Raw genomic sequence first — 21,719 nt, 5'->3', positions numbered from 1 at the left:
GGATTTTAGTAATATGAAAATAATAAATCGTAATTTTTTTTGTAGTAATGAAATAATAATATCGGCAGTGCAATAGAATGATTTTATTTACCCTAAGAGATTTTCTATGTTATTATAAGAGTTGGGGAAATGGGTACTACTGAAATCAAATTATTGCATGCGTACATTATGTATTATTAGATTATTACTCTAATTGAAATGTAACATCTAATAACCAAACAATGTCTGTATTATAATATGTTATATAATAATTAATACAAAGTTTGAAATTTACTCAAACTTAATCTTAAAAGTTTCCTCTATATACTGATCTGCTTTTGAAAACATTCCAAAACTCCACTTCGCACTTTGGTGTATTCCATAGCATCAAAATGGTAAAATGTAACGATATACATATTATATATATATATATATGTGTGTGTATGCGTGTGTATTATGTACAATGTTCCCGTATATATCATAATTAATTGAAATTATTTCCTTTCATACCGAGATAGAATAAACTTCTATAGACATAATTTTAATCATTGCCCTTCCATAATTTAGGGGTTAAAGATCGTAATATCATTACACAAATCTCTAAGCAATTGTTGCGATCATACTCTGTTTCAGTAAAATTGTAGTACATTTCCTAGAAACTATACTCCCGTAATTTGGACTCCGGTATCATTATTAGTTGGCGTGGAACACTGCAGTCTTTGAAATTTTATGATAAGTTATAAGTAACACTTATAACTGAGAATTATTATTTTGTCTTCTTGAAAATTATCTAGTTCAGTCGCTCATTGTTAAGTATGTATAGCGCAATATTTATTGTTGTTGTTTTTGTTCGTCTATAACTATTGTAGGGGCTGGGAAGCAAACTATCTATTTATTTAAGTAGTAAAACGGTCAATGACATTTTCATATGCTGCACTATCTCAACTGTTAAATAATAATGATTGGTGTGACTTGTGGAGGTGAGTGGAAATCGTTTAAAACGGCAGTGTTTCACCCCGTTTGCAAATTGTTTCGTGATAAATAATAATTATAAGCATACTTGTCCAATAATGAGTAAATTACATTTATGAAAAATATTAAAAAAATAACCTTTGCCTCTGTTTTCTAACTTCTTATTATTAGACTAATATCAAAGAAACAGTGTTTTATATTTTGAATCAATAAGTTCTGAATTAAAGAAAATCTTTTATTTTATATTAACCTACAATGAATTCTCGCATCACAAATCAGATTCAGCTTCAATAATATAAAAATCGATATAAGTACTTATAAGGTATAGTGTTATTGTTACAAGTTAAGTCTTATTCAATCATTTCAAAATAATTTTATGTTTATCTACAAACTTTAAAACATTTTCTGTGGAATTTGTATTGTACCTTAGTAAGATCTTATAAATGAACTTCAATTGTTTTGATTCTTCATAATTTGGGAACTGATGCACTTCGTTTTTTTTTTGTTTTTTTTTTGTTCTGGTACTTAGCTATTTTATTTTATTAAATGTTTCTGTTTTTGGTCCCGTTGAAATTTAGTACTTGACAATTCCAATTTTTTTTTTTTTTAATTTATACTTTAGTATCTGTTTAATTCATATACACATAAATTAAATAATAATAAATATTTTATTTATATACATCAAAATAAAATTTAAACATAAATAACCAATTACATTTTAAGATTTTTTGAGAAATAAACTACTATAAATTAAAATATTATTAGCTTCGAATTACTCCAAATATCTACAAAATGATCACAGAGGTAAAAAAAATTAATAATCATTAATCATTTTAAACGTTCATATTTTACATGTTATTTAAATGTTTGACATTTTTGAGCCTTGTTTTGTTTTGTATTAATAAGCAATGATCAATAACGTTCATCACTAAAACATCATAAAACCTTAACCACTACTATTTTTAAATGTAATTATGATCACAGTCACGTCACGCCAGTCGTGCTGTGTACACGAATATTGCTATCACGGTGTTATGTATAACTTAGTTATTTTAATACCAACGGAATCATACAGGCGCTTCACCTCCGGTGCAGCTAATTGTGTTAAATTTGATGTCGGAATAGCAAATCTGCAAGACATCGTCACTACCCTTTTTCCGAGGATAGTAAATATAAGACTCTTATATTAAAACTAAAGTTAATATTAAATTATTATTTTATATTTTTATTAAACTACTTATATAATATAATTGTCAACAACTCATATCTACTATAATATCTACTTCTGTTACTCCAAGGCACCGTCGCACAAGTTGACCTTTGAACTCCGTGATTAGATTAAACCATTTCCATCATGCCACAAGGCTCACACTCAAATACTAATAAAACCGTATCGCCAATTATAATTAAAGATAAGCAGCGAGTAGCCAAGTACAATAGGTCTTCAACGAATTCAAATAAGAGATCCCTACCTGCATCACCAACGACACCAACAATGCCACCTAATGAAACTACCAAAAAAACTTTTTCTCCACCTTCAATAACAACTACATCATAGGTGGCGGTCTCAACGCAAAATACCAACAGTGGGGTTGTCGCGCTTCAAACCCCAGAGGAAATTCTTTCCTCCAATCAATATCAACCACCAGCTCTACTATCATTGCACCTTCAAATTACACCTACTGGCCAAACTCCCGTCGCAAAATGCCAGACATACTGGATATTTTTGTCGCTAAGATTCCCGGAAATCTTCACACTCAAACATTCAATCTCAATGACCCTTGCTTAGACCATTCACCAGTCTTGCTTTCACTAGACTGCCTTCCCCCATCTAAAATCAATGCCTCAGCTCTATCTCAATTTCCAACTGGCTGGGACAAATTCAGTAAAATTCTATCCAAAAAAAAACTTCACTTAAAATCCGCTTAAAGAACTCCTCTGATATCGATGATGCAGTAAACCTACTCACAACTAATATCCAAACCTCTGTATGGGACTCAGCCAAACCTATATTCTCACACATTATGCCTCCCTTTCATCTACCCTCCTACATACGAACTCTCATCTCGCAAAAACGCCGCGCTTGTGCTGTTTGGCAAAGAACTCTATATCCTATAGACAAATCTTATTACAATGCACTTACCCAAAAACTGAAACGTCTGCTGGAAAATCTGAAATCCTAATCTTATGCAAACTATACTTCTTCTCTCACTGGCGTAGATGGCTCCATATGGAAAGCCACTAGGAAACTCCTACGCATACACAATCCTCCTCCTACTCTACGTAATGCTGATGGCAGCTAAGCATTATCTGAACAATCCCAAGCCGACATATTTGCCAACCATCTATCTAACACATTACAGCCACACAATAATATTATCTCTCCAACCAAAAAACAAGAAATTGAAAACTATCTTAACTCTCCTCTTCCAATGTATCCTCCTCCTAGAGCCTTCTACCCTAGCGAAGTTGAGTTTAATTTAAAGAAAAACACACCCAAAAAATCACCTGGCTTTGACCTTATTACAACGGAAGTGTTCAAGCACCTTCCCAGGAAAACCATAATTTTCCTAACTCAAATTTACAATTCAATGCTTCGTTTGTCATACTTTCCTATATTATGGAAATACTCTATCATTATACTCATACTAAAACCAAGAAAACCACATAACTGTCCTTTCTCGTATAGACCTATAAGTCTCCTTTCAACATTCTCCAAACTATTTGAAAAATTACTACTCAAACGAATACTGCCTATAGTAGAAGAAGCCAAAATACTACCTGACTCCCAATATGGCTTTCGCAACAGCCACTCAACGATCCATCAGGGCCATCGACTGGTTGACAAAATTACATATGCCATAGAGGAAAAATTATACTGCACTGGTGCTTTCCTCGACGTGTCTCAAGCTTTTGATAGAGTCTGGCACTCTGGCCTCCTCTACAAATTAAAACTTCTACTTCCTAGTCACTACTACTTGATCCTCAAATCCTACCTTGAAGATAGGTTCTTCTTTTTCTTCTCCTACCGAAGTAAAATCAGGTGTACCACAAGGTGCAGTAATTGCCCCAATGCTCTTTAATCTTTACATCTCAGACCAGCCCACCTCACCCCATACTCTAGTCGGTGACTTCGCTGACGACAAAGCTATATTAACAACCAGCTCAGACCCTGTCCTAGCTTCCTCCTACATACGAGATCATCTCAACGCTCTTGAATCGTGTTACAAAAGTTGGGGAGTAAAAATGAATGAAGCTAAATCTATCCGCGTTACCTTCGCACTTCGCCACGGCATATGTCCAACACTATCCCTCAATAACCAACCACTCCCTCCTGCCCAGTGTGTACGATACCATGGCATCCTTATTGATCGCCGCCTCACCTGGAAACCTCACATAATTAGTAAAACACGTACACTTAACGACCGCTTCCGTCTCCTTCGTCCACTTCTAACATCTAAGCATATGAAACTCTCTAATAAGCTCCTGATCTGTAAACTCCTACTCAGGCCCATTTGGACTTATGAGATCCAACTATGGGGCGCTGCCAAAATCTCCAACATCAACCGCATCCAAAGATTCCAATCAAAAACTCTACGGACAATTCTTAAAGCGCCATTCTTTGTCTCTAATATAATCACATCCTCCACTCCGACCACAAAATTCCGTATGTCTCTGAATTAGCGAAAACACATTATAAACGTTTCAATAGTCGCCTAGCCTACCATATAAATCCCTTAATCTCTGACCTATCATCGGTTTCTATCCCAGGTAACCCAACTAAAAGATTAAAAAGACAGTGGTGTCGTGACCTACTAGCCTAAGTGAATATATGTACAATAATAACCTAGCCTAAGAAAATCTCACTCATGTCGTAGTATGTCCACGGACCCCTCTACAATCCGCCAAATCTGCCATTGTATATATTATTTTTATTTTTATTTTTATCTTAGCTTCTATCATCAATTATTCTTATTGTTCTCTTTTGAAACGGATTGAATCAAATAAAAACAGAAAAAAAATATAATCACGGATCAACTAAATTGTATGCATATAAATTTAATATTTGATTACAAATTCTGAATTTTTTAAAATATTAATAATAATTTAATAAATATTAGGTATATATATTATATTATTAATAATATAATAAATATTATATATATATATATTCAATACCTGATTGGCCAAGTGTTTAAATGTATTGTGCAATATACCTGAGAACGGCATGGTTTACTGTTATATGTACAATGTACACTATTAACAATAGGTACCAGCTTTTAATGGTACGTTTTTTTTTTTTTTTTTATTATCTTGTACATCGTATATATTATATTTAATTGAATAAATACAGTTTGTTGAACTGTACATTGTACATACATTCATGGATATTTGTACATGAGTTGTTATCAGAGCGTTTGGTATTTGTGTAGAATGGTAACTAAGTTTACATAAAATAAAATTATACGAGTAAAATTGATAGTTAAACAACACGATATGCAAACACTGTATAAAATCAAACAAGAAATTGTGCAAAAAAATGTTTATTTCAAAACGAACACCATGATAATTAATTTTAAAAAAAAAATCAGATATTTATTATACTCATGGAAATGCCACTCGACTATAATCCTTATTCTATTAACAAATGATCTTGAAATTTTAATTATTCAAATATTTCACTATAATATAATCATAGAATTTGAAAAATTTTTTGCAACACAAAGTATTTTAAAATGTTGTTTTAAATCACATACTGCTTTGACGAGTTGGACTACATACAAATTTGACACCATGTGCACAGGGTCCGTCTCACCCTGTGTGACCATAATAGTTATACCTGTCAAAATAATAACCTGTGTAATAATACATTGTTACGGAACATTATCAGACGACAGAAACGGTCCTTTTCAGGACCACCAACCAACCACAGACTACCATTTAAGTAACCACAGTGGCACAGTAACAACACCGTTATACACACAACGAAGTTTATACTCGAACAGACGAACAAGTTTGCTGAGTGAAAACAGCACCGTTGAGATCACGTCATTCCATATCGCCTGAATCCAATAAAAGCTACAGAAATCTGATTAACGTGTATAAATACCGGTACAGCAACCGAGGACATTCATTCCAATTCCAAACTTCAACTCTTCAACAACTGAACAATCAATTACGAAGAACTGGAATCATTTGGAAACTCAAGTTAACGACGATAATCAGCCATGACATACAACGCACAAGCCGTTATCCGCCGACTGCCGATCACCCAGTGAACCCGTTGCCGGACACCAATACTACGACCCACTCAGCGACTCACGCCGCACGGACGAAACACGATTGCTGTCTACCGGAGACCGCGGAGAAACACCGATCGGCCGGCCCTGTCAACAATACTATCGCCGAGCATCAACAGTGAGCGTACGGATTGCCTACCGGCCGAGCACCCGGCGTTACGCTTATTCTCTCACCGCTCAGGGTTTAAGCGGTTGTCGAATACGCCGGAACACACGATACGAGCCGAGTTATCCCGGAGGACAACGCGGTCACCATCAACCAGGTGGGAACGACGATCGACCAGGACAACAGTCCGAAGCCCCGAACCCATCAGATAGATTCCGCGTGGCAACCATCGTCGCGACCGACTCATAAAACGGCTCTTTTCAGAGCCACCACCACCTTATAAGACACTTAATTAAGTTGATCTTTTTCGAACCTGCTTCGCCACCGGAGTACCGCTTATATAAGCTTGTACCGTTGACGGGCGGTTCCCCACCGTTTTGTCAAAACTTAACATACCCGACATTGTAAATAGAGTCCGGCCTGTGCCCGATTAGCCACAAGCATCACCGACTGTGCCATCTCACTTATCAAGACTGGGTGGTGCAGATCGACGCTTTACTTGCCCCAACATTGTATAAATTATTATTCGATATAGCAATAGATTAATGTGATTACCAATACTCGCAATTTGTTATTTATTTCACGACGCGGAACGTTAGAATACAACGCTCCGTATCAACATTCACAGCGGGATACTACTGGCAAATCTTATACTTTTACCCCACAAAGATGTAAAACAACGAGTGAACATTTCATTTGAATGCCAGCGTATTGTATCAATTGATTTTTACAGTCGTTATATAGTAATAACACGACTAGTGGTATAGTTTGTCGAGGTGACGTCTGTGGTTGTGACTTTGTGAGTGATTGAAAGAATTTGATTTTTAGGGGATGAATGCATTTTAAGTTAAAACGTGTGTAACTTGTTTTTACATTTGATTTTTTTTTTAAACCATATAATTTGCACGTAAATAGTTAAGTACAATATTCATATTATAATTATAAATTAATCACATTTTGAACAATTGTTTTGGTAACACAAAATATATCGATCATATTATAATATTCTATTTGAGTGTAAAGACAAGAAAAGACTAAGTAAATTTTTCGACTACTATGTTCTTCTTAATTTATATATTAAGCAGCTATAAATACAAATTGTTTTATTAACACTTATTCATAATATATATTATCAGTGAGATATTTTACAATATCCTGAATGCATTAAATTTAATTTTCGATTTTGATTTATAAAAATGAAAATAAGGTTGTTCAACTTTTGGACATCAAGAAAAAAAAATATATTATGCGTTATGCTGAATATTAATGTTGAATATAACTCTATTTTTTTTATTTATTTTTTTTGTAATAATTATTTTATTTTAATTATATTTGTATCATCAAAAATTGATAAAATAAATGTATTTTTATTTGTATTTTAAAAAATTTGCAAGAACCTAGAAAATTTTAATCACGATGTACCTAAATTGCATATCCATAGCGCCGTGTTATCTAAATTAAATTACTGAAATGCTTGTTCTTCAATAAAAATAATTTACACAAACACATTAACATAATAATTCTTGCCTGCTTAATGTATAGTTGCGTCATTTTTGTCAGTGACCCAATAACAGCGATTCTTATTTCAACCATATTAACGTTACCACGTTTTTAATTTCCTCATAAGTTGTGCTATCTTGTTGGAAAGTATATTTTTTTAAACATCGTCTTTTCTTTACGCCTGTACGATTTATTTTTGTTTTTTTTTGTTCTATCGAATGTATAACGTAATCGGTAGTTTGGTGATTTAGGCATTATTTATTTTCTGGTAGTAAAAAGCTATGTCTTATGTACCAAAATTACCAGCATAATACAGCTTACCCACTGATTTTGATTATAGCATACACTGCTCGAATATAATATAATTTTCTATGTATTTATACCTAACTTTTTAGTACATTAGTAGAGTAATTTTTTATCGTAACTCATACAATTACAAAATTTAACCGCTCATAAATAATTCCCTTTAAATTGTATACATCATTTTTTTAGATCATCTTCAATAAATTCAAGTTTTTTGTAAAACAACTATTAAATTATGACGTTAGTTTTTTGTTTAGCACACGAATATATATATATATACATATACATACTTGTACTTTATTTATATTTGCTTTTTTTTTGCATAAGGTTTTATTTAATAAATGTTGGAATTTGTCTTTCTCTTACAATCTATCGGTAGTTTTCATTAAATAAAAAAAAGCAAACAATTTCTAAACCTGTCCCTTATTACTATGTAGGTACCTGTTTAAATTATTAATTTTAGTTTGAAAAAACAATCCGTATCACATTCAACTAAATTACTGAGCGTTACAGGGATATTTTTTTGTCTGTTACGTACTATTATGTTTCTTACACGTTTGTCAGTATTTTGAGCATGATATATTTATTTATAAATTGCCATCTCGATGTGTCATGAAGACTGACACTAAGTGATAAACATATAACAGCTTATTTTTCTTAAATACATACCAATATGATAATAAACTTATCGTGTTTTCACCCATAACAGTAAAATTAGTTGTTATCGTAGAAAATACATTTTTAGGACTTATCCATATTGGATTTAATTTTCATAAATTCTTTGGGACTCAATATCAGACACAAAACATTGTTTGGTTAGCTGGTCAAGTGACACGGAGTCACTTGTGTATACATGCGTGTACATACGTGGAGATAAAATCAAGTGCTAAATATACTTTAAAAAAATGAAAACCATCTGCGCGACCCATTCAGTATAGAAATTGTTGTCCATGAGAACGCATTTATATTTTACAGATTTAACATCCTAAGAGCTGTTAAGAACGTTTAGTTTACTTTCGCACGTATCATATTATCATATATATTATTATACCGTCGAAGAAAGTAATAATATTACAATATCCCATAATGCGCATAACGACCAATATCTCGAAAGAAAACAATTTTGGAAGCGTTATCGTTTAGTGACTATGATTTCGGTTTTATTTCTTCCCCATAACAAGGCTTTGGTTCAAATTATATTATTGTAATACGATAAATTATTCAGAGATCTATGCTGAATCTCTCTGTACATATAATATTCTTAGTTCAAATATATTTATACTTGGCATGAATATACTAGTAATTAACTGAGAGTTGTGACTGTTAAAAATAATTTTAAAATTTAAAAGGGGTAATCGTTGAATACATACGTTAATAAATTACAGATATAAAATATGAATATAATATAATTTTAATTTTAACTTTAAATTTTATATTTTTTTATTTACATAATATTGTTCAATGAATAGCAAAACATTAAAAACATAAATACTTGTATTAACATATGAGGAACCAATTATGTATGCTTATAAGTAATTATTTTCGCATCGTTTATTATTTTATACACCCTTGTTCTAAAACTTGATTACCTATCGAAAAAAAAAAATTAATTATGAACATAACAATTGAGATTGAAAAATGATGGAAAAAGTGCAAAATTATAACTTAAGATAGTTATAAAATCGAGCCGTATAGTAAATGAATACTTAATATTTTATAGCTCACAGTTTAATGGTTAACTAATTAAATGTGTTTTAAATATTGCAATGAAATAATGTAATAAACAAAAAACGTTATTTTTACAACTGGAAATTTATGTTGTAAAGAAAAATAAGCAACAGCTCCCTTACAATACATTTATTTAAATTCTACGATGAGATTAGTCATATGATTTTATAACTTCAAAAAATTAAAATAAATCACCTACTACAATTTTCTTTCAATATTCAATAAACAATATTTTTTATAAGTGAAAGGAGTAGTTTTATGACGTTAGTATATAAATATTAGATGGACACTTACTATAAATCCCTATACTTATGAAGTTATAAATTATAAAAAATGCAATTCCCATTTGCCGAAATTAATTGTAGTTCGATCAGTCATAGTTTACGGGTCACTAGAGTTTGATAGAACTCCATTATGTTTTCAAAAACTGATATGTTTCTTCATACTCTTGTGTCCGTGATTTATAAATGCGCAATATTTGTTTTTTTTTTTTAAAGCAAAATCTCGATTGAATGTTAAATTTTGGTAGTTACATAAAAGCTTAAGAGAATCATCATTGAAATAATAAATTATGTTTTGTAAAAATATTGTAATTTTTTGTTTTTCTCTATAAACTAAACTTTTACTTGTGAAATCATGATAAGTTTACTGAAAATTAGTTGGAATATAATAGGAAAATTGTGAATATAAATCAAAATGTATACAATGAAAGTAATAATTTGAGCTATAAACATACTATAGCTGTTGGAATTCGGACTCTTCATCCGACCCTATATTTGTCATTAACATTAGTTATGATGGTGATCAAGTTTTAAATAAAACGTAATAAGCATATAATTATCATTTAATACTATAAAAATCTACCTACCAATTATATTATAGTATATTAAAAATGAAAATGTCTAATGTCCCGTATATATAAATACCATACTGTATTACAGATAACGTTTTAACAGTTAAAAAATATAATAAAATATATCACTATTTAAATTTTAGTGTAGTTTCTTCGTTAAATATTTTATACCAGCTTACATTTTATTGGGAGGAAAAATAACTTATTACATCCAAATAATTTAATTGAGGCTTATATTTTTTAGCTCTGGAACCGGCACAGCCTAATTTTAAAGAAAGTCAGAAAAATGAAAGAGTCGATGTAGACAGCGGACAATTCGTAATAGTGTTGCACACATCAACCATGTTTTTTGGAATGAGACAGCCAGTGGGTCATGTGGATTTTTACTTTAACGGTGGCCAAATTCAGCCGTCATGTAACTTCGATACAAGTAAAGAACAAAACTCATAACACCTAATATTCGATCATTTGGTATTTGGTCTAAAGTTACCGTGATCTAGAATTATGCTAAATATGGTAACTATCATTCACAACATGAAAATTATAATTTATTTATAATATTGATTTTAAGGATGAAATTCTGTTCTACGATTTATTCTCACCAAATCGTGACAACAAATAATATTTTATAGGTTTGTTGAAATTTATTCATGATAACCTTTTAATAATATTTGATGATGTTATATCCATCCCCAAAAGTAAACCAAATGTGTTACTTCGATTCATGGACACTTCCCCGTCTGCCATTTCCTCGTCACGCGTTTCCTCGTTACCACTTCCTCGTAAGATATTTCCCCGTCCAATACGTTTCCCCGTACGACATATCCCCATCTATTATAAGTATACTCATAAATATAAAATATAAGACAAGTAATAAAAAAACAAAAAATTCCCATAAAATACTTTAATGTTGTAGTTCTAAATTATGAGCGATTCCAATTATTAAGTACTCATTTAGATCACGTTCATCATATGTAGACACAATATTTTCTATACGTCTACATTTTGCTATTTTATTGTTATATGTTTTCGACTAATATTTTTTGTTATCGGTGTAAAATCCAAATGATTCGTCGATAAACTAATATAAATAAACTAAATTTGATAAATTATAATGTCTCAACAGTTTTTTGTAGACAATGAAGAGTTATTAATCCATTGAATTGATTATTTTGAAGAGACTTGGATTGGGAGACCAACTCGAAGAAATATACGGCGACCTCCAATATTTGATTTGAAATTGTGGAACCAATATGATGCTACACAAGCAGGTTTACCAAAAACAAACAATAATATTGAAGGTTGGCATAGAGCATTCTCGTCTTTGTTAGCTGAAGTAAAAATTAATCAATTTATTGCTGGACAGGAACCTTAAGCAAAAAAGAAAAAATATCGAGATATTGCTAGGCGTATAGAAAATATTACATATGATGAACGTGATCTAGATGAGTACTTGATTGGAATCGCTCATAATTTAGAACTACAACATTAAAATATTTTATGATAATTTTTTTGTATTTTTATTACTTATATTTTATTAATTATATTACACATATTATTATATTTACACGATCTCGGTATAGTTTGAATATTTCAGAAATAAATACAATATGGACGGGGAAATGTCGTACGGGGAAATATCTTACGGGGAAACGTGTGACGGGGAAATGTCAGACGGGGAAGTGACCAGATACCGTTACTCCCAACTATAGGTACAAAAATATACTAAACTCAACAGAACTTTTAATAGTTTTAAGCCTGTTATTTCATCAAATATAATAATACCTATGTGAATTGTGTAAGTGTGGAAATTTAAATTTTAAAAATTTAATATAAACTCCAATACGGGTGTATTACCTTTACGTTATTTTATAATTTAATAACCCCTATCTTTAAAACATTAGTATGCTTCAAACAATATAGGTAGGTAATCATATAAGTTCTCTGAAACTAAATTATAATTCAATGTGCCACACAAATATTTTGAACAATCAATTTTATGTAAAAATATATAACTTGTGTATAATAATTGGTCTTATGTAACTGTGCATTAAAGCTATATATTTTTTCAAAATTACGATTGCTATAGTTAGACATAAGACTCATATTTTTCATCAATTTTAATATAATTTAAATTGTATTGTATAATTTAATCAAATGTTTTAAATAAATAATGTCATGAAAATAATTTAGCTACTTAATATTATTAGGAATTATATATTTTAGAAATCAAAACGATGTCACAATATTCACATTTTACAGTGTTCTACGAATAATTCTTAAAGAAAAACTGTATTCGAATTTTAGATACAACCAAAAATAACTAACTCTTTTATTTCAGTTTAATTTTATAGAAATCGGTTATTTGCTAAAAGAGATGTTTTGAATCTAATATGTTTAATTACTATTCGGTCGATTGATTTGATTTGGTCACATTCCATAAAATTGTACGGACGAACAAAATGACCGTATTCTGTCTGTGTAATCTAATCGCTGCAATGTCTATAGCGAATTCCGAAGATTAGGCTATTTCCAAATAATGCATTAGTTCGTCTACCAATTACTATATCTCTGACCTCGTGGTCACCCGGAAATTGATGGTGGGCCAACGTAGAAGTCAACAGTGATAGATGGTAGTTCAAACCTGCAATTACGATAAACAATTTGGTCCTAGTAGTAGTTTTTATTCGTAAATAAGGTATTATGTAATTTTTCATTTATCGATATATATTTTGTTCGCTCTATACAGTAGATACCTTAACTACTTAAATTATTGGGCAATAAGAAGAATTAATATTGGCAGCTTTTAGTACAATTTAAATGTTTGTTTTATAATTTAAATTGAAGGTTGTATAATCGTGTTATATAACCTGCACCCAGCTGATAATTAATTAATCGATTTTTTTATAAATAGGTCAATTCAATATTTTTTTCCGTTTTTAATTTTAACTTGTTAGAGTTGAACATGCTAATTGTTCAATAGTTATTAACTTATAATATAATATTATTGACGTCGACCTTACATAACTAAGGGTTGTTTTTTGATATAAAATAATACAACAGATGGTAATTTGTAAATTTAGTGAAATATCTTATTTTTTTCACTATAGAATATTAAAAAAAAATTCAAAATGAGAAAAAAAATAACTCAATTTTAACGTGAATTTAATATGAACGAATTACAATAACTAAAGTAACTACTTAGTTTATTTAATTTATACGATTTTGATGGAAATAAATTATCGTGGTGCTGTATAATTAATATCAAATTTCATTATCTATAACTAGCTGCTATGATTGAACATAATCGTGGGTATCATAAAATAATAAACATTTAAAAAAATATATTTTCACGTAAGAGTGTTTAGTTTTTGTAATAATGTTATAATGTGCTATAAAATACAATAATAATATTATTGATGAAAGTTTCACCCGAAGGAAGGTATCAAACGAAAAGTTTTTCTTTAATATACCTACGCATTTTGATTCTTTAAGTTTGTACTAACTGTTTAGAGTGTAGAATGTTCATATTTTTGGTTCAAAGTATTTCAAAAGCTATAAAAACACAAACGTTTCTTCTGAATTTTCCTCAACATAAGACTATGCAAAATATAAAAGAGATGTTTAAGATGTTATGTTGAAGTATTTTTAGTATTTATAATAATTAATAATTAATCGTTATCTACTGTGAATATTTCACTAAAAAACCTTAAAATGTTTTCGTGCCTCATTATTTTAAAGATGGTGCAGGACAGTATTTTCATTACCTACATAATATTAGTTCCCTGAATGAAACGAGGAAGTGTTCATAAATGAAAATATTTGTAACTTACTTATAAAAATGGTCGATTCTAAAACTTATACTTCGAGGTTTAGCAATTAAATTAGTTTTGTCACTCACAGATGTTACTTATAATAAATATGTTCATAAAAGTAAGTTCTGCACAACGTGAATGTATTGAATGTTATTCCCAGTGGGTCATCTAATCATAGTACATTTTAGGTTTACTATATACAGAAAGACCTCTTGAAGTGTTTTCTCTTTTCCAATAGACATTACTATCACACAGTTTTAAATCAGATTTATCGGAATACATTTTATAGTGGATGTTTACACATACGATGAAATGTACTTGAAAAATGTTATATTTTATTATTTTTCAAATGCATGTAATCAAATATATTATTTCTGAATTCACCCAAATAAAAGTGTTTAAGTTAAAATTTCAACATTTTATCTATAAAAACATTTATATACAATATTTTAAATTATTTAATTGCTTAAAATTAATAATTTTATCTAATTATATAATATAGTTTAAAAAATTAATATTAAATTTTTGTCTAAATAGTGTTATATGTAATAAAAAAAATATAATATTGTATAGCACATTAGATTTACAATATAATATATAGATAAAAAATGTAATAGATGGAATGTGTAACTAATGTTTTATGAATATTGCACTGTAAGATACACGTGAATGCTGTAAGTGCAAAGAGTGTGTATGATTTCTACCGTGACCACCATTTGTTCTACCACAGTGCGATGCGTCCGATGTGGCAAAATAAAAACTTTTTATTTTTCGCCGCATTTTTTGGATTCATGTAGAGCACAGCATTATACGATTATGGAAGTTGATTTGAGTCAAATCATGGACTGAAACAAAATGTTATTCATAGCTTAAACCTAACCTTACCACATATTTTTAAAGTGTGATTGATTATACGAATAGTTTTAAAATCTGTGTATTATAAACATAATACTATACAATAAAATAAATATGCATTAGAACATTTTAAGAGTAGGTTTAGCGATTAAACTATTTTATATTTGCAGACATTTTCGTTTTTTGAATCATTTCAATTTTTAACGTATATACAGGATGATCCATTTAAGTGGGTACACTAATTAACACGAAAAGTATACACTTTTTAAATTTTTTTTTTAACTTTTAGGGTTTATGTTAAAACTGCAAAATATTAAAATTTTTTTCACCTTTATATTTATTGGTGAAACCACTATCAACTTTTAATTTTAAAATGCTAACATAAAATTAAAATATCATGAATTAATAAAACCATTTTTTCATGAATTTATGTGTTAACATTTTTATTTTTTGTTGATTGGTTTGTGAGATACAGCTCCTCAAACTTCAAAGTATTGGTGGTTTTCTAATAATTATAAAAACCAGAAGCTAGTGATAAATTTGATTGTGGTTGAATACGTAACAGAAGCTGTATCCATCGTCTACAGAGAGCTTGGCATACGGTCCAGCTTGTCTACTACGCTGTGTATCATGGCTACGAATAGTGCTCAAGGCGTCCTATCAGTCACACATCCTTTGGTCCACCAGTTCAGGCTAGCCGCGCCCCCTCTACTCATGGTACAGGCGTGTTAGACCGGAAATCCGAACGCTGACGCCAGTGATGACCAGAACCGCTTTCGATCACGCAAATTAATTATTGTTTACAAATTTGATCAGTTCAGCAACCATGTGATCGAATAGATTGTCCATTTTGTTGGATTCTCAGGGCACCCGGGGTCAGTGGGTGCACACACAACCCAATCCACACACCATACGCACCTAACCAGTTACAATTGTGACATGGACCCAAGAACTTTTGGACGACCTCATAGATGGCTGTGGGTGACGATAGTTACGATGGTGCGATCTTTTCCCGGCACCTTATCGTATGGCCAGTGCGTCGGGCTGTCTTATGGAAACTTGCGTCCAAGGTGTTCAACCACCAGACACTTCGAACCTTCGATATACTTTCTCGGCATTCAGTCCCATCAGGAAAATTTGTTAATAATATTGCTTGTAGTAGTTGCCAGGAAGCTGTTAGAGTAGCAGAGAATGCATCCGGCTGTAGTTCGTCAACAATGTTGGAGAGTAGTGGTAACAGTCGGTAAAATTCTGCACTTTCATTGGAACGACTTTTTTTGTTATTGATTGAAATTTTATTCCATATATCTTTTGAACATCGTAAAAAGGGGACACGAGTTTATTGTTATTGTATAATTTTTATTTTACACGTTTGCCCGATAATGTTCTCTGAACGAATCACCAAACATAATATGTGTAATTCAATGTAATCTATTGTGTTCCACAACCCAGTCAATAAGTTGTATTTAAAAATTTATAAATTCAAAAATGGTTTTGGAAAATTATTAATTTATAATAGAATTATGTCATTCTTATAGGTTCCTAATTATTGGAAAATTGTAAAATAGTAAAATCCAAATTGTTAGTGATAGTCTTTTGAGTGTTTAATTAGAATCAGTTCTCAATTTACAGAGTTAATAATGTAGATGCCTACGAAATAAACTATTAAAAAGAAAATACTTTATTTTTTATGATGGTTGTGTATAATACCTAATTTCAAAATAGTTTTCAAATTTGTTGGATTCTTAATTATATGTCTTTGGATGAGTTATTTATATTAAATAACTATATAGCTACTATTTGTATGAGCTTATTAGACGTAAAAGATAATTCTATGGAATATAGCTATTTAGCGTATTTAAAATATATTAGAGTCGATCATCGATATACTTTTGTTTGAGCGTTACAACGTGTATTTCTGTTATTCGAATTATTGATATTTTTGTTCTATGTTTTCTCACTTGCGTTTTGTATTATGGTAATGCTTTATCAAATCTTCAAGCTGTATCGATTAATTTCTATTTTTGACGGTTAAGTCGTGAATTATTTATGAACAAGATACTGCCTACGTATAACCACTGAGAGTGTATACTCATTGGTATAAATAATTTATGCATCTAAACAGTTGGGGCATCGTCGTTTATTGTAGATATTATATGACTTTTCATCGAAATTTATATATTTAACAAAAAACTATTATTATAATAATAGCAGTTAAAACGAATTGTACTTTGATTTTGATCTCATGGAATTATAAATACATTTTTATTTCTGAAATATAACGAATGTAAAATATAAAATACATAATATTATTTAGTACCTATAAATGTGTGTGTGTGTGTGTTATATAACGAATGACTTTTGATGGCCTATAAAATTGATACGTGACAGAGATTTGTAACATGATTTGTCGTTCGTGAACTATGGTAATAATTATTATACAGATGACGACAACGACGAGCTACGGCTGTCGATTTTAAACTCGGGTATACGTGCCGATTGTAATATCATTAAAACTTATACCATTGTGCCTCAAATGTTTGAGTGCGATATTCGAGTTACCGTCGGATAGTGTAAACAAACTTTAGGACCAAATTCTCAGCTTATCTTCGTTGAAAAGCGAATCCTAAGCTCTGTAAAAGACTTTTATAATATTACAATTTCTTTATCACTAAAAATTAATTGAAATAAATGCACACGTGATTGTACATTTTCATATGTTCGTAAAAAATAAATATGATTTCATAATATGTTATTATAAGGTGTATTATCAATTAGCAAGGCTAGAAAATTTAACTCGTTAAGTTTGGTTTATATAGGAACAGGGAGTAAAGTTTAAAGTTAGGTAGAGAATGATTTTTTTTAATTTTAAAAGTTTCAAGTTAGAGTAAAATTTCAGAAAGACAAAACTTCTGTAAGACAGAAACACTGATAACACAGACAATTTCTTTGGTCTCAACTCAAATACATAATTAATGTGAACCTTGTTAAGTCGGAAACTCATCGTTAAAGCGGAAAAATTAGACTGTCCCAAGCGATTCCGTCTTAGCGAAATTTTACCGAAATTAGATATAAAAGTAATTTCACTTAGTTTTTCTATAATAATTAATAGTAAAAAAAAATTATTTTTACTATTAGAAACATAATAAATATTAATGTTTGATTGGAATTTCAACAGCATAAAAAGTTAAAATTAAGTTATATTGTGAGTTGATATTTTATTTAAAGATAACTTATCGATTAAATATGTAAGTTTGTGTAACATATAATTTTAATTTAACGAATTCAATTTTACTGATGTTAAGAAATTATAACGCATGAGCTAATAATTTTTATTGTCTTGATTAGTCAATTTTTTTCTTAATAACCGTATGGATTTAAAATATAATTTGTTTATTAAATTAAAAAAATAAATAAATACGAGTAGTATTCTGAAATATTACATATGTTAATGTTTTGATATGTATTCTAAATAAGCATCTACTAAATTGTACTGTCGAATAGTTTTTCTAAATAGTATGAGCAATAAATAGCGTTTATAAATACAATTTTTTTAAAAGACAAGTGCAATAAGAAAATAAGAGATATTATGTATGTAGGTATATTATAATGTATACTGTAACAAAGTTTAAGTAGGCAATAATAAGTATTTATCGAATATCTTAATAACTTATTAATTGAAAAATACTACAGTAGTAAGTAAATTTTAGAATAATATTGTACCGTATAATGTTCTATATTACCTAATATTCATTTCATAAACATACACAATACATGATCGGTAAACAGTATTCTGTCTTAATAAACCTATTAGCTATTATATTTACAATATTTACTTAATAATTATCTGAATAAATTATATTCATATTCTACAAAACCATTTACAATTCAAATATTAATTGATATTGTATAACTATTGTATATGCAATATGTGTATATTTAATAAAAAAATATGCTTAAACTCAATATTTTTATAAATGTTTTGAAAAATTGTAATAACGGAAATTGTACAGTATTAAATAATACATGTAACTTAACCTAACTATTTACTATAGCATATTTGATGCAATTTTATTGGATGAGCCAATATTTTTGTAGTATTGTTTCCGTTATTTATTGATATTACAGACAATCCGATTGATTTTAAAGTCAATATTCCAAAAATAAAGTAGAAATATTACAATAAATCTACTACAATATAAACCATTTTCAACGGGACGACGACTAGCGGCTTAGATATATGACTATATATGACATTGGTGCATCGTACCCACACCGTCGGATAAGAGTTGTTTGTACAGTTATTAATCGCGATGGATACGTCAAGTCCGTAATGATAAGTATGTGCGTGTTTGTGCTGAATATAGAGAGAAAATATTGAACGTAAAAATAAATAAATCAATAACAACAACTGGCCTCACATGGTTCTCTTGTAAAAACCTGTGTTGTGTAGCTAATATACGTGATGTAACTACGCTGCTGCTGATATTTTTACAGAGGCCAGAGTTGTGTTGTAAAATATTATTGAATTTACCATGGTACTCATAATATTTACAGCTTAGATATAATATACTTAAATATATTTATCAAGTTTTTTTTTTTATTAAAATAGAAAAAATATACAATCTGTATAACATAATACAATAAGTAATTTAGATAAAATTTTTACCAGTCTGGACGGCTTGAGGGAAGGGAGAGTCCATTGACACTACTTCCAATATGAACTTTGATTAAATTACATTTTTATTGTACATAATAAATGTATTTATAATAAAAATTTTGATTTATTTAGTTAGAAGATCACGTGGCTATTTTCGTTTTATACGACGGGGAGGGTTGTCAGGTAGGGTTTTAGATGCTAGCTTGGCGACTAGAGGATTAGGATGATTTAGGACATTTTTGTGGAAGTTATTATAGTTGTACAAAGCTAGTGCAGATATCGTTGGAACGTTGAGATCATGGTGTAGGGGTCTGTTACTTACATACCATGGGGCGTTTGTGAGGAGACGAAGGTTTATGGATTGGAAAGCTTGGAATATTTTCAGGTTAGACATTTTTGTAGAACCCCATAATTGGATGCCATACGTCATTGCCGGGCGTATCAATTGTTTATAAATTAACATTTTGTTTTCAAGTGAGATTTTAGAGCGGAGTAGTTGTCTTAGCTTGTGCAGACGGAGATTTAAGGATTTTCATTATTTATCAAGTTATCGAAAAAAAAAAATATATACCAATAATAACGCAGAATTGTGTTGATTGGATGCTGTAACTTATGTATAATGTAATATAGAACATCATATTATTATATGTTTACAAGTTATAATTTAATAAAAATAACTTTGGGTCAGTCCATTATGAAATTATATGCTGATATAGTGTAAAACTTATAACTGTAGTATTTTAAATAGTATTTTTAGTTAAAAAAAAAACAAAACAAAGATTATTATGCATTTTGACTAAAATAAAAAAAATGTTTTCAGTATGCGGTCATATAGTAGTTCTAAATTATTTGATGGATTCGTTGAAAAATTCAAGTGAATTTACGGCATACCGATGTCATAAGTTAAATCTTTGCGAGAAACACATCGTTGATATTACAGAGCCAACTATTAACATGAACATAAATATACCGAATTCGTAAGTAAAAAATACTAATTTTTAATTGATAAAATTAGGTATATTGTTTTTCGATGGTGTGTAATTTTAAATATAAAATGATTTTTACAATCAGTATTATTGTAATAACACTATATTTAGTACATTTTCAAAACTTAATAACCACCACATATTACTTTTGCTTCTTTTTTAATAATATGGGAAATTCTAGAAAAATTAAGTTTATAAAAGAAATATTTTTTAGAAGTACGTTACTAATTTAAACCAACAGTAATTAAAATTTAATTTTTAATTTATTGGACTTTATTATGTTTTGAAAATCAAGATATTATTATTGTAATGATTTACAAGAAAATCGTCCAATCTATAATCATACTAGAAATATCACATTCTTAATAAAAAAAAAATATGTATTCTCACCTAAGATATATTACGAAAAGTGCTAAGCCACGCGCAATGATAAAGTAGGTAGTATAAAAAAATACACAAGGTGCAAGATCGGTAAAGCATTATTCCATATTTTCATCAAATTAATTTTAATAAAGAACTTTTTTTTTCTTTATTTGAAAATATACAATCTATACCTGTTGGCATAATAAGTGTACCTATGTGTTTTGAGAACAATTTTAAATTACAGTAATGTATTGACATGCATAGAGAAATCATCCGTTAATGACACTCAAAGCTTGCTT

The 21,719-nt window shown here is 29.7% G+C and overlaps 2 protein-coding genes across 7 annotated transcripts in view; one reads left to right on the top strand and one right to left on the bottom strand.

Moving 5' to 3' along the window:
• Positions 1 to 21,719, bottom strand: part of LOC107163257 (ras-like protein rasC) — a 194,189-nt gene that overhangs the window by 64,390 nt on the left and 108,080 nt on the right. The gene's annotated exons all lie outside the window — the stretch shown is intronic.
• LOC107163252 (pancreatic lipase-related protein 2-like) overlaps positions 1 to 21,719 on the top strand; it is a 39,735-nt gene that overhangs the window by 10,756 nt on the left and 7,260 nt on the right. The window contains exons 5-6 of the mRNA XM_089223659.1: positions 10,986 to 11,171; positions 20,892 to 21,048. Of these exons, the coding sequence (XP_089079785.1) occupies positions 10,986 to 11,171; positions 20,892 to 21,048 (343 nt within the window). The remainder of the gene's footprint in view (positions 1 to 10,985; positions 11,172 to 20,891; positions 21,049 to 21,719) is intronic.

The sequence above is a fragment of the Diuraphis noxia genome, unplaced genomic scaffold, assembly GCF_037042655.1.
Source record: "Diuraphis noxia isolate RWA-SAM2 unplaced genomic scaffold, SU_Dnox_SAM2 contig0003, whole genome shotgun sequence".
Taxonomy (NCBI): Eukaryota; Metazoa; Arthropoda; class Insecta; order Hemiptera; family Aphididae; genus Diuraphis; species Diuraphis noxia.
Note: the sequence above shows the minus strand (reverse complement) of the source record. Positions and strands in the feature narration are given on the sequence as shown.